This window comes from Gadus chalcogrammus, chromosome 8 (genome assembly GCF_026213295.1).
Source record: "Gadus chalcogrammus isolate NIFS_2021 chromosome 8, NIFS_Gcha_1.0, whole genome shotgun sequence".
NCBI lineage: Eukaryota > Metazoa > Chordata > Actinopteri > Gadiformes > Gadidae > Gadus > Gadus chalcogrammus.
In genome coordinates, this window is record NC_079419.1 from 2,472,608 (window position 1) to 2,486,930 (window position 14,323).

At 47.9% G+C, this 14,323-nt stretch overlaps 2 protein-coding genes across 2 annotated transcripts in view; both read right to left on the reverse strand.

The window, feature by feature from the left end:
- LOC130387841 (dihydropyrimidine dehydrogenase [NADP(+)]-like) overlaps nucleotides 1-10,598 on the reverse strand; it is a 17,793-nt gene extending 7,195 nt beyond the window's left edge. Inside the window, 15 exon segments of the mRNA XM_056597133.1 lie at nucleotides 4-87; nucleotides 280-348; nucleotides 624-658; nucleotides 661-787; nucleotides 1,372-1,587; nucleotides 3,195-3,379; nucleotides 5,313-5,523; nucleotides 6,133-6,302; nucleotides 7,146-7,253; nucleotides 7,331-7,382; nucleotides 7,384-7,419; nucleotides 7,967-8,048; nucleotides 9,640-9,836; nucleotides 10,480-10,514; nucleotides 10,517-10,598. Coding sequence (XP_056453108.1) covers nucleotides 4-87; nucleotides 280-348; nucleotides 624-658; nucleotides 661-787; nucleotides 1,372-1,587; nucleotides 3,195-3,379; nucleotides 5,313-5,523; nucleotides 6,133-6,302; nucleotides 7,146-7,253; nucleotides 7,331-7,382; nucleotides 7,384-7,419; nucleotides 7,967-8,048; nucleotides 9,640-9,836; nucleotides 10,480-10,514; nucleotides 10,517-10,583 — 1,674 coding nt within the window. The 5' untranslated portion in view covers nucleotides 10,584-10,598.
- A 356-nt stretch (nucleotides 10,599-10,954) lies between these two features.
- Nucleotides 10,955-13,339, reverse strand: LOC130387161 (dihydropyrimidine dehydrogenase [NADP(+)]-like). The gene is made up of 4 exons (XM_056596157.1): nucleotides 13,134-13,339; nucleotides 12,163-12,273; nucleotides 11,593-11,675; nucleotides 10,955-11,045 (listed from the first exon to the last, which is right to left on the reverse strand). Exons 1-4 carry the CDS (start codon nucleotides 13,161-13,163, stop codon nucleotides 10,955-10,957), a joined length of 315 nt encoding a protein of 104 aa, XP_056452132.1. The 5' UTR covers nucleotides 13,164-13,339.
- Between the last annotated feature and the right edge of the window lie 984 nt (nucleotides 13,340-14,323).

The window sequence follows — 14,323 nt, forward strand, 5'->3', positions numbered from 1 at the left end:
CACCTGTCCACACGCCAGCCCCATGCCTCTCTCCCCCATGCCGTGAGGACAGGAGAGGTTCAGCTCCAACGCGTCCGCTCCTGAATCCTAAGACAGACACACACACACACACACACACACACACACACACACACACACACACACACACACACACACACACACACACACACACACACACACACACACACACACACACACACACAGACAGGCGTTACGGAAGTCAGGTTTTAAGGCAGTAGAACCACAGTGAGCTAAGTGTGTCTCGGCCGTCTTTCTCACCTCCGCCATCTTGGCTATATCTGTCCAGTCGGACTTGTTGAAGCTGCACATGATGCTGGAGATCACCACCTGAGGGACAGTCAGAACCATGTCTCCCAAACGGATAAGACTCCCAAACATGACAAGACACTAGGCGGCATTTGGCTCAGGAGGTACAGCGGGCTGGTTGGTAACCGCGAGGTCGCTAGTTCGATCCCCGGCTCCTCCTAGCTGAGTGTCGAGGTGTCCCCGAGCGAGGGACCTAAATGCGGTCCATTTACTCCGCTATTTTATGAAATTTAAAATGGGAAGACTAGAAACGGAATGCTTTGAACAGCTGGGAATAGAGCGGAGCGCAGAGTTACGTTGTTTGGGAAGTCCTTCTTGAGCTCGGTCACCCCTGGCACCAGTAGGCCGCCGTCTTCTCGCTGATCAGCTCGATGTTCAGGAAGGAGCTCTGGCCCGGCCCGAACAGGGGCCCCGACGTGGTCCCGCGCACGATACGGGGGGACACGTTGGTCACCAGGTCCTGGGGGGGAGGGGGGGGGGGGGACAGACAGACAGACAGACAGACAGACAGACAGACAGACAGACAGAGAGACAGACATACAGACAGACAGACAGACAGACAGACAGACAGACAGACAGACAGACAGAGACACAGACAGACAGGGACATAGACAGACAGGGACACAGACAGACAGACAGACAGGGACACAGACAGGGACACAGACAGACAGGGACACAGACAGACAGGGACACAGACAGACAGACAGAGAGACAGACAGAGACACAGACAGGGACACAGACAGACAGGAACACAGACAGACAGGAACACAGACAGATAGACAGGAACACAGACAGACAGGTAGGGACACAGACAGACAGACAGACAGGGACACAGACAAGAGTATGAAAAGTAAAAGACAGAAAGATGAATAGAATGAATGAATCAATGATGACTGAAGTGCCTTCATCATGATCCAAAGACACACAAACACAAGTATCGCGCTGCAACGATGACTTTGCTCTTTCATGTTCAGGATCAGCGTGCGTGTGCGTGTGTGCATGCGTTCATGTGCAGGAGCAGCATGTGTGTTTCCCCCGGCCCACCTTGTCCAGTCCAAAGGTCTTGGTGAGAGCGAAGCCCCAGCCTTGCTCGAAGGCCCGGCGGATCATGGCGCAGCTGGTGGTGGGGGGGGCGGACGCCAGGCCGAAGGGGTTGGGGAAGCGGATGCCGCACACCTCCACGCTGATGTCCACGGCGTCGATGGCGCTGTAGAACAGGGGCAGCTTGGGCACGGCGCTCACCGCCTGCCCGTGGAGAGACTGCAGGGCGACAGAGAGAGGGGGGGACAGTCCGACCCCTGTTCAGTACCCGGGCTGCTTATTGTGGCACGAAGGCGTTAATGAGAGACATAATGCTGATTTCATGTTTGAAAGCGTTATGTCAACGGACACCAAAAGCAAAACCGGAGACAAGAAGGCCAAAAACATTTCTAGCAATAGAAATGTGGGATGTTGTGAATCGATTCTGATGATATAAGATACACCATTCTTACATGAAGGGATTTTTTCCCCCACCTACTCGATGTTTTTACCCTGCTTTGACCGCTCCGTGTAGGGTCCAGAGTTACTGTGAGGTTATCTGCTCTACTGTAGTCTACTGTAGTCTACTGTAGTGTCCTGTAGTCTCTACTATAGTCTACTGTAGTCTACTATAGTCTACTGTGAGTCTACTGTAGTCTACTATAGTCTACTGTAGTCTACTGTAGTCTACTGTAGTCTCTACTATAGTCTAATGTAGTCTACTATAGTCTACTGTGAGTCTACTGTAGTCTACTATAGTCTACTGTAGTCTACTGTAGTCTACTGTTAGTCTACTGTTAGTCTACTGTAGTCTACTGTTAGTCTACTGTTAGTCTACTGTTAGTCTACTGTAGTCTACTGTTAGTCTACTGTTAGTCTACTGTAGTCTACTGTAGTCTACTGTAGTCTCCTGGGCGCCCTGGTGCATAACGGAGCACCAGTGTTTGTCCTATGATGGCTCCTCCGGGGAAAGTAATTTTATTGCTACCCTTTGACGTGACCTCAAACCTATCTTTCGCCACATTTACGCTTGCAGCACTATTCCTAGAATGTCCTCCTCGCCTCTCTTATCTAGTAACACACGAGTGTGGTGTTGGATACTGATAATGAGCTGGAATGATAGCGGCTACACGTTGCAGTCAGCGATTTACAACCGCCGGTGGTTCAAGGGACGGCAGCAAGCTTTTTACGAATAATCAAGAAGCTTTTACGTTACGTTTATTGCTACTACTACTAAGCCTGGCAAGACAAGCCAGACCCACATCAAGACGCTGGGTGTGGGAGCACTCCATTGGCACGGCTCAATCCGAGGGGTGGCATAAACGGTTGTCTTTCAAATTCCCTCTGCACGCAATAGGACAGCGCTACAATCAATCACGTAGCAGGGACCACATGGCCTTGACACGGAACAGTCGCAACTCTGTTGTGGTTATGTTAGGCCCGCCCACCGACTCCATACACGATGTGATTGGCCGACCAGAGTTTGTTTTTTTCCGGCTCGCAAGCTAATGGAGGGTTTCTAGACGACCCTGGCTGCACATTAAATTTGCTGCCGCTAGTGGAGTCTGGATTTCTGGGCTAACTACTACTACTACAACATTAATATTTTGTTATGTAGCAGATGCTATATCCAAAGCGACTTTGGAGGAGCAACACCTTGATGGAGAGCAGAGTAGCAATAGGCATCAGAACCTTTTTTATGGAGTAGTGGAACTGCAAATTAAAAGTACCGAAAGATAAGTTAGTTTTACTTTCACTATCATTGTTTAACTTTTTTACTATCACAAAAGTTAAACAAAACTGGCTCGTCGACGCTCTTACGCGCGGGCGGCGGGCGGCCTCGTCACCTGGATGTATCGGTGCATGTGCCAGGAGGCCTGCTTGCCGTCGTTGACCGACTCCACGGTGGTGTTGGCCAGGCCGGCGATGTCTCCGCCCGCGAACACCCAGGGCTCGCTGGTCTGCATGGTGTCCGTGCTGATGTCGGGGGTCCCCCAGCGGTTCAGCTTCACCGGGGCCAGGGCCTCCGCCACTGGGGGGGCAGCAGGAGGGTTCGGTTGGATTTGACGTTCATAGGTCAAATGTGCAAAGAACATCGAATGTTCATCGAATGAGAGAAACAAAAACAAGGCTCTATTTTTCCTTTTCTTTTTCTTAACACATTTGAAAAGGAGTGGGGAGAAGTATACACTTGTTTAATCCCACCCCCTTTCATTAAATCATACAATAATTATAAACTACTACCTGTTCCCTTTACTTAAATTAAACTCGCAATTTATGCAATTAATACCTGGAAAATAATTATGTAATATTTAATTTAGCCACTTGGAAGCACAAAACATATTTTCTAAAGCTCAGTAAATACAGTAAGTATACCGACTTAAACACATATTCACATGTAAGTGCATATACACAAGTTCATACACAAAATCATTCAATTCATGCACAAGATCAGGTGAGTGACAAGAGCTCAACCACTGGGTTGGGTTTGAGGCGTTATGACACGACTACGGTAGTCATAGAAACACTGGAGGGGGGTTGACTCTTTCAGGGTGCCTTACCGGTGGACTTAAACCTTTAACATAACATAAATTTAACAATTATTCGCCAAAGGGGAAGTGAAGAGTGGGGGATTCTTCCCTACTATTCACGGAGCCTGAGGTGAATAATTGTTTTAGTATGTATAAAACGTGAACACTCCAAGTATAAACAAGATAACACTTTATGCCGGGGTTGATTTGTTTTTATTAGGGGTTGATTTGTTTTTATTAGCGTGGCGAGACGACCGTTACGCAATATCCATAGTTTGTGATCTCAAACATGGGATATGGCCCAATATCCCGAGATAGCGAACCAATCAAATGGTGCCATCTTTTGAGGTTCACGTTTAGCATATACTAAAGATCAATGCGCGCCTAATAACACCTGCGATAGGTGTATTATTAAAGCATAAAGTAGTCCCTTATTATGCTCTAGGTTAAACATCACAAAATGTGTTTTCATATTGAACATGAACATCGGCATTAAGTTGTCCCCTATGTCTGTGAATGTGTGTTTGTGGGCATTTCTGCACTTATGTTAATCCCGCTATGAAAGTCCACAGTAGGAGGTCTGTTGTGTGTATAATGTTTAACTAATCACAGTCATTCTGTGGTAGCTGCAATGTAAACCTTACGCTCTGAAACCCTGAAGAACGCCATAATGCCCAGCATGAATGGCTGCAGTCATCAGCTTAGCGTTAAGGCTAAGGTAAACCAGAGCCTTCTTTCCTAGTTCCTAGCTCCTATCTTGAACTGCTGTTGCATGTCTGTTATATCTTGGTCTCTTGACGTAGCTGCTTGGATTCTTTGCCTTGCTTCTGCACTCAGTTACTATGAGTTCAACACTGTTGAAGTTGTGTGTTGAAGTGCATCCATCAATCAGATTCCAACTTCCAAAGCCTTTTGTGTTGAGGTTAACGCACTGATCATGTCTGTAGACTTGGGCTGTATTCCAAACGCCCAGCTTCAGCATGTGTTGACCACCTTAGTGTTCGTTCATCTCAACGCCACATCGCAATGACTCCATTACGGGAGTATCGGAGCATTGGAATGTCATTGGTAGGAATAGTGTTTGGGTCATTGTTTTAGCAATTAGTTGTGAAATGATTCTGGAAGAAACCCATGATGCATTCAAGAGCCCACAGAGCACAAGCCCTGTGTGTGTGTGTGTGTGTGTGTGTGTGTGTGTGTGTGTGTGTGTGTGTGTGTGTGACGAGGTCGTCGAGCTGCAGCCTTGTGTGTGTGTGTGTGTTTGTGCGTGTGTGTCTGTCAGGAGGTTGTTGAGCCACGTGCACGCATGCGTGCGTGCGTGGTGCGTGTGTGCGTGCAACGAGGTCGTCGAGCCACGGCCGTGCGTGCGTGTGTGCGTGCGTGCGTGCGTGCGTGCGTGCGTGCGTGCGTGCGTGCGTGCGTGCGTGCGTGCACCTTGCGGGTCGTCGAGCATGGAGCCGAAGGCGCTGATGACGTAGTCGGCCTTCAGGCGGACGGTCTGCTCCTCGTCCTCCAGCCACTCCCCGTCCTCGCTCTGCTCCGTGCGGCAGAACTCCAGCCCCGCCACGCGGCCCGCCTTCAGCAGCACCTGGCGCGGCGACAGGAAGGGCAGGAACTCACAGCGCTCCTCCTTCGCCAGCTCCATCTGGGGAGGGTACGAGCGCCGGGTCGAATACCGCAGAACTTCAACTTATCCACTTCCTGTTCCACACGTTATCCGACAGAATTTGCTTTTTTTGTGATTCAGGCACAAGCCGGTTGAAACTGTTATTCAGTGGTGCTGTGCTCTCTCATTCCAACCCTTCTCCAACACGCTGTCCTGTCTTTATTCACTGTTCTGTCCATAAAGGAAACGAAAGCCCTTGAGAATATATCGATATAAATACATAAAAATATTATAACAATAGCAATTCTTAGTGATGTGATTGATTGGCTATGATGTGGATTCACCCCTCCCAGTACCCTCCCCCCCCCCCCCCCCCCCCCCTACCTCCTCGGGCTCCGCCCTGATGTTGGTGAAGCCCCGCCCCCTACCTCCTCGGGCACCGCCCTGATGTTGGTGAAGCCCCGCCCCCTACCTCCTCGGGCACCGCCCTGATGTTGGTGAAGCCCCGCCCCCTACCTCCTCGGGCACCGCCCTGATGTTGGTGAAGCCCCGCCCCCTACCTCCTCGGGCACCGCCCTGATGTTGGTGAAGCCCCGCCCCCTACCTCCTCGGGCACCGCCCTGATGTTGGTGAAGCCCTGCCCCCTACCTCCTCGGGCACCGCCCTGATGTTGGTGAAGCCTTTGCGGAAGCAGACGAAGACCCGGCGGGCTCCGCAGCGCAGCGCCGAGGTGGCGCAGTCGAAGGCCGTGTCCCCGGCGCCCAGGACGATGACCACGCCCCGCAGCTCAGGGAGGGCGGAGCGGCAGCTGCACATACCTGGAGGAGGAGGAGGGGAGGGGGGGGAGGAGGAGGGGGAGGAGGGGGGGGAGGGGGATGAGGTGGAGGAGGAGGAGGAGGAGGAGAGGAAGAGGAGGAGAAGGGGGAGGAGGAGGAGGAGGGGGAGGAAGGGAGGAGGTCATGGAGAGGGTAGATAGATAGAGACTTTATTGTCATTGCACATGTCACATGTCACATGTCACATGTCACATGTCACGAAAGTTACATCCCGTCCAAGAAACATAAAAGGGCAGTGTTGGGAGACAGGACGGAGAGACTGTCGGGACGCATGCGCCCCTCTTTATTAGATAAGAAAAGATAAACAAGCGGGAAAAATTTGTGGAAAAAAAGTTAATTCCAAAACTAGGCTCAGGGGGGCACAATGTAGGAATTAGGAAAAAAACACCTCAGCACATAAGCAACATGTCAAAAACATCACAAACACATGTGGGAGGGGGGAAGGGTGTCGGGGAGGGGGGGCGTCCCAGCTCAGACACCGGGGGGGGGGACGCAGCCAGCGGGCGCATTGCATCACTCGCGGCGTACTGTACTGTGACGAGGGACGGGAGGGGGTGAGTCCAGGGGGTGTGTGTGTGTCATGTGTCTTCGTGTGTGTGTGAGTGTGTGTGTGTGTGAGCCCAAGGACTCTCTCTCCACCCACCCGGGGGGGGGGGGGGGGGGGGGGCGAATGAAGATAATGAATGCTTTGGGTCAGGCCGACTGCCATTTTCACCTGCCTTAAGTCTCTCTGGGTGGGAGGAGTTTAGGGAGGAAGGGAAGAGGAGGGGGGTAGGAAGAGAGGAAGGGTTAGGTAGAAGAGGGAGGATCTGGTTTAAGTTGAACCTGGCTTGCTGGCTGTTGCAACCATGGGCAGGAAGTCTTTGGAGGTGAAGAAGCCTTGGTCCATGGTCAAATCTTTGAAGATCTTAGCTCTGTTGGCCTGGGGCAGACCTAGAGAGAAGAGACCTGGATCAGACCGACGGACGGACAGAGCGACCAATGGTAGAGCGACAGCAAGGGCTACTGACCAATCCCGACGAAGACGGCCTTGAAGCCCTTGTTTTTCAGCGACTGCAGCGTTTAAACCATCGACACCGAGGCCCTGCTCACAGACCACCTGCAACACACACACACACACACACGGAAACACACATACACACACACACACACACACGGAAACACACACACACACACACACACACACACACACACACACACACACACACACACACACACACACACACACACACACACACACACACACACACACACACACACACACACACACGGAAACAAAACAGCCCTCTGAGTAAACGTGATCTTCAGACAAATAAACAAAACTACAACTTATCTTATCAAATCCGCCAGGGTTTGCGTAATCATTACCATTATCTGGATGTCATTGCCTAATATCCGGGAGGGTGGGCCCTGACTGCCTGTTACTTCAGACGGTCACGGGTCACGCCCCACCATATATATAACTATGTTATAATAGGTCGAGTACTAAAGTCTGCACATTGAGCTTGTTTTCACTGTTTCTTAGAAAAGCAGTCCACACTTAAAGGTTGACTTGTGTGTAGGTGTGTGCGTGTGTGTGTGTGTGTGTGTGTGTGTGTGTGTGTGTGTGAGCGTGTGCGTGTGCGTGTGCGTGTATGCGTACGTACCTTGACCCCCAGGTCCTTCATGAGGCCGATCTCAAACTGGACGACCTCACTGGGCAAACGGAACTGCGGGATCTCTGACATGCTGCGCAAAACACACACCGTTTCCACGGTTTCATATTCCACCAATCCTCACAGGGAGTCTTGCTATCAAAACCTACAATTGCTGGTACTCCTTACAATGCCTAAAAGTACTTGCCCAAGTTTAGTAGTTCTATGCGTTTAGTATTATATTACGTTTAGAGGTTTTAGAAGTTTAGTGGTTCAATACGTTTAGTGGTTCTGTAAGTTTTCGTAGTTGTATACATTTACTGGTTCTATACTTTGAGTGGTTCTATACGTTAGTAGTTCTAAAAGTTTGGTGGTTCTAAACGTTTAGTGGTTCTCTACATTAGTAGTTCTTCAAGTTCATAGTTCTATACATTACTGGTTCTATACGTTCACTGGTTATATACGTTAATATATATATATATATATATATAATTTAAGTATTTATACAACGGGGGACCTAAATCCAGCGATCTGATTGGTTCCCAACTGTTGTATAATGAGCGTATACATAACTGCTATGACGCCCGATAATTTTGTGAAAGTTTGTATATCAACTCCGCGCACTGGAAATAGAAACAGTTACAAAGTAAAACATGTGTTGAATGATGGAGAGGGTGTAAATGTTGTTACTCCGGGAGTGAGCAAGGCGATGGAGGGACTAACGAAAGCTTAGGCACACGGCGAGTGAACTGCTCCTTAGGATAAATTGCCGGCGAACGCTCTATCGGAGCCTTCTCTCGGAGGGACGCTAAAGTGTGTTGCATAGCGACCGTCGATGCATAGAGGCAGCCAGGAGGGACTACTTTTTGGTAGTCTTTAATAAAAACGTCTATTTGACTTTCTTGGTTTCTTTTTAAATGTAGTGGTCTACGACTTTCGTTCCGCCATAACAGTAACCGTTGTATAAAAGCAATAGATCACTTAGTATGTATCAGTGGTATGTGCTCATTATACCACTGGAAGGGGGTCGCCGGCCCTCCGCTGCGCGTCGGGGCCGGACAACGCCCCTTAACAGTGGTAGGCTGTGGTATAATGAGCACATACCACAGCCTGGCGTGATCTATTGCTTAAATATATAATATAAGTGGTTCGATACATTTAGTAGTTCTAAAAGTTTAGTGGTTCTATGCGTTTAGTGGTTCTATACGTTTATTGGTTCTTTAAGTTCAGTGATTTAATAGTTCTATGTACTAAAAGGCTACGAGTGGCATAACTGCAGTTTATTCAAAGTAATGCTGCTTTACAGAGTTTTAGAGAAGCACACAATACTTTCTAAATAATTCAACTTTCATAAGAGATTGTATTACTTATGTAAAGGTTGCATAATCAAATGTTGCATATGGACAGGTCATGGCATGGCATTAGCACAAACACAATCACTTTTCATTGACATTGACGTCAGGCAGATGCTAAATTGTATTTGTTCTCAAACTCTTAAACTTCCTTGAAGGAGGATCCCTCTGCCTGCGTCCTTGTTTAGGATAAGTAGGGCTGTCATCAAATGTGGCCTGTGAAGCCCTTTGAGACTGACTGTGATTACGATCTATACAAATATAATGGACGTGAGTCGAATGGAAGTCCCCATCCTTCCTTCTCAAACAAACCAGAGCCATCACTCCACGAACCTCAGGCCTCCGATGTATTTCTGCTTCTCGAAGATGGTGAGGTCGCTGTACCCCAGACGGGCCAGGAAGGAGGCACAGCTGATGGAAGCCGGCCCGCAGCCAATCAGAGCGATGGGTACGTTGTAAGACTCTGGCATCTCATTGGCCGGCGGCAGCTCCGGGTTGCGGATCTGTGGGATTCCCATCTTGCTGAACACCTGACGCGGTGAGACCGGAAACGACCCAGTCAGGAAGGCCCGAAACAGACCCAGTCAGTAAGACCCGAAACGGACCGGGTCAGGAAGACCCGAAACGGACCCAATCAACACTCCGTCTCATAAGAGGAACAAGCACAGTATGACACTGAGAACATGTTGAGCCTGCTCTAGAGCTGGGCGATTAATCGATTTTAATCGTAATTCAAATTAATGGTCAATTAATAGATTTTTTTTTTAAATAAAATAGATTATTAAAAATCGATTATTAAATTTCAACATGGCAGCATGCGCTGAAAATAGTGGGCGTTTAGACGTTGCCTTTAATCTGTGGTCACCAAATGTTGCTTTTGTTAATCTTCAAATACTATCTAAATCGCCCAGCCCCAGCTTGCTCAATACGAACACCAGCACATGCATGGGGTTTGTACGATTAGAAAAATATTTTTTTATCAAAAAGAAATTTTGACCCCCAAAGTGTTTGAATCAATGTTTACTGAGAGAAAACCATGAAGTGTGTTATTCTCGAACGCAACTTATAGAAGTACGTTAATGTGTTACGCAGCGACGTCCCCAGTTTATGAGACGGGTCGGCATCCTTGACCCTCCGAAGAGCACGACCCGCCTGCCGTGTGAGATAACGTACCTCTGTCGCAAACTGCTGCAACCCCCCTATGTTAATGGGCCTTCCTCCGAGGCAAACAGGTTGCAGCCCCCGACGCACAGCTCCCCGAGGTGGGACAGGACCATTCCACAGGTCAGCCCCAGGGGGTTATCAGAGAGGATGGATCGGGCCGACCCATGTAGTTCTGGAAGAACAATTAAAGCAACCACACAGTATAAGTATGGTTGGTGTGTGTGTGTCTGTGTGTGTGTGAGAGTGTATCTGTGTGTGTGTGTGTGTGAGTGTGTGTGTGTGTGTCTGGTATGTGTGTGTGTGTGTCTGTGTGTGTCGTGTGTCTGTGCTGCGTGCGTGCGTGCGTGCGTGTGTGTGTCTGGTGTGTGTGTGTGTGTGTTGTGTGTGGTGTGTGTGGTGTGTGTGTGTGTGTCTGTGTGTGTGTGTGAGTGTGTGTGCATGTGCGTGCGTGCGTGCGTGTGTGCGTGCGTGTGTGCGTGCTGTCCTACCTTATTGGATATACTGGTAATAAAATGACTTTACGTCGAGGTTGGTGGACAACTCTTCTGACAGGGGAGTATACACATTTGAGACACCTGTGATGACACGGGAAGCGTTACCTCACAGGCTGAAGGTAGTCTCAGTCCTCCTGTGACCAGCAAGAAGTAGGACGTACTTGGACACAAGGAATGAGTCAGACACAATAAAAAGAAAGTTAGAATTAAATAAATCACTTAAAAGTAACCAATCCTTCTCTCTCTCTCTCACACACACTTACCTTAGTCACCCAGTTACACACACACACACACACACTGACACACACACACACGGTCTGTTGAATGTTTAGACACACAGACACCACCCACCACCAACACACCACACCCACACACCCTCCCACCCAATCACACACACACACACACACACACCTACACACCCACACGCCCACACACCAACAGGCTCTGGGGGGGTCCTGGTGTAAAGTGCATGTTGATTAGCCCAACCCCCCCACCAGATAGGCTGTGTGTGTTGACCCGACATAAGCAGGTTCAAGGGCCCCATAGATCAACGTATGAACTACTGCGGCCCGCGGCCTCCTCCTCTGGGCCCTCAGTGCTCTGGGGGGGGGGGGGGGGGGGCTCTGACCTCATGGCCTCGCGCAGAGCTCCGCGTTCGCTCAGCGTCGTGTGTTTGATGTCGTCAAAGTTGTTCTCCAGCTTCACGCACGACTGGGGAGCGGAAAGCAGGAGGAAGATGAGGAAGAAGAAGATGGAGAGGATGGAGAGGAGGAAGTTGGGGGAGGAAGATGGGGGGAGGAAGTTGGGGGAGGAAGATGGAGGATTCAGCGCGCACGCACAGCTGAGCTCAAACAGGGCCATGCATAAATTAGGATGCTTTATTAGCATATTATATGACTAAGTACTAACTAATACAACTTTTCAATGATAGTACGCCATACCATACTGTTATGCTTTACTAGAGTACACTAATATGCTACCTAATTGCTACCCATTAAGTTAAGTATACTTCATAACTAAAATATATTTCATATTTCATTTTCTGACACATTGACACATGTTGTGTGCGCGTGAATGTGTGTGTGTCTGTGTCTGTGTGTGTGTGTGTGTGTGTGTGTGTGTGTGTGTGTGTGTGTGTGTGTGTGTGTGTGTGTGTGGGTGTGTGTGTGTGTGTGTGTGTGTAGGGGGGGTTTCTTACATCACAACCATGCTCAGCGTTCCTCTTCCAGTGTTTCTTCTCTTTCTTCTTGGTTGCCGTGGAGATGACGTCGGCATGTGTCTTCACTCTTGGGTTCAGAGCCAAGATGCTCTGTTGGAATAAGAAGTTTCACACCCTCACTGAAAACAAATTCAATTTTTCTATATCCAAGTTTGCAAATGCTCCCCCTGTAGGCCTATTGTACAGCGACGATCTGGAGGCTTAACGAGGATGATTCCAGTTTAATTACAATCCCTTACCTCCCTCGGTTATTTGCAACTATTGATATTTTTGACATTCATCTTCCAAAAGAAAGTGTGCTTGGTTTCTGTAAACTGCTGAGTGCAGCAACTATTTAAATTGCTACATAATGTATTGATAAAGATATAGATATATAGATATAATTACTCTAATATACTATATATATTACTTAAATTAATTAATAACTATAATTCAAGCAGTTCTCCCATGCAAACGAATACATTTACAGTTACACATTTACATTAAAATAAATAGAATAACGAAAACCGTGTCAACCATCAACCCCTATCTATGCAACATTTGCAACAGAAAACAACTTGCTGCTTATTTTTCCGTTTTGCACATGTGAAACTGAAAGTGTTTCGACATCTCAGACTTCCCTCTCCAAACAGTAATGTAATAGTCATCAACATCAAAAGAGCGTGGTGCGGGGGGGGAAGATCTGACCGATCTTTGTTGCTCAAAGGATTTGTGTCCTAGAAAAGTTCAAGTTGAGGGTGAAGGAGGAAGAGGTATATAAGATATAATATATATATAATCTTCATCTGGTCACATGATATATAATTTAGAACTCACTCCCACACCAACAGCTGCAGAGTATGGCTTACATTCTACTAGCCTACTTATTCTAATATTAAGGAATACAATCCTACATTACTCAACGTATGTTGAAGACGGGGGAAGAGGGGGAAAAAAATCGATATCTATACCTCTATGTCGGGTAGGTCTTTACTCAACATTCTGCTCAGCTCTGCTCCAACGCGCACCGTCCAAATAGTCCGTGATAATAGCGTTCACAAGGTAGTCGAGATCCCACGGTATTAAGGATATTCAAGAGGTCCGAAGCACTGTCCGGGACGACTCTGATCCGCAGATGATTCTCTAGAAGTTCAACAGTGGGACGTACCTTTGCACTTGGACCAAACCACGTGACCATTATAGACGATATTTTTATGGTTCCTTATTCCTACAAGGTTTCGGTATGATCCGGGATTAGGATATATACATTGATGTTGACGTGCCATAGCGACTTCAGTTTTCAGATGTCAATATGCTACCGAAATTAAAATATTTCGAATATAATTATCTTTCTATTACCTGTTACAACTACTAAAGACTGTTGCTTCTGCCCCACGTCGTAGTTAAAGTACAAGGATAATTAAATAATCTGAACAGCGCCATCTGGCGGTCATTAGTTATAACCGTTATTCAAGTTTGTTAAATCAGGCAACCGTTTAAAACCGTAGAGCCAACACGGTAAATGTGTTTAATAATGCAACGATTCTGTTCAATGGAGCAAAAGATATGTTTGATGGGTTTTGTGCACCCAAAATGCATGACTATCCGTGTCAATGGGAGCTGTGTCATCCCTGAGGTGTAGCCAGGGGCGCAACTGCCTACTTTCTGGGGGGTATGCAGACACATAGCAGGCGCCCCCCCCCCCCTAAAACACACTCTGATATTGAATCAAAAAATTCATTTTGAGTGCACCAGGACAGATATCCGATGTTTTTTTTAGAGGCAGCCTTTCTAAGATGCTCTGCCAGTGTAACATCATACCGTGCTATAAGAGATCAAGGATACCCAGAAAATTTCCATTTCTAGGATTTCCTATCTGTGTATTTTGTCCCTGTGAAAAAGAGTTTCCTCGACGCACAATGTTGTTGGTAAAAACATATTTTTACTTAAAAACAACACCACAACAGTCGAGTCACTGGCACAACTCAAGCCGCCCTCCAGTCTAAAACTCTGGCCCTCAGGAGCACCAGAATGGGTGTGGCTCAATTAACCCATGAGCCACAGCTGCAGACTATTACAGGGCTAACAGCCGGACAGGAACACGGGAATCTTTTCAAACGATAGTTATGTTATTATAACTCTAGTTCTATGATTGTAGGCG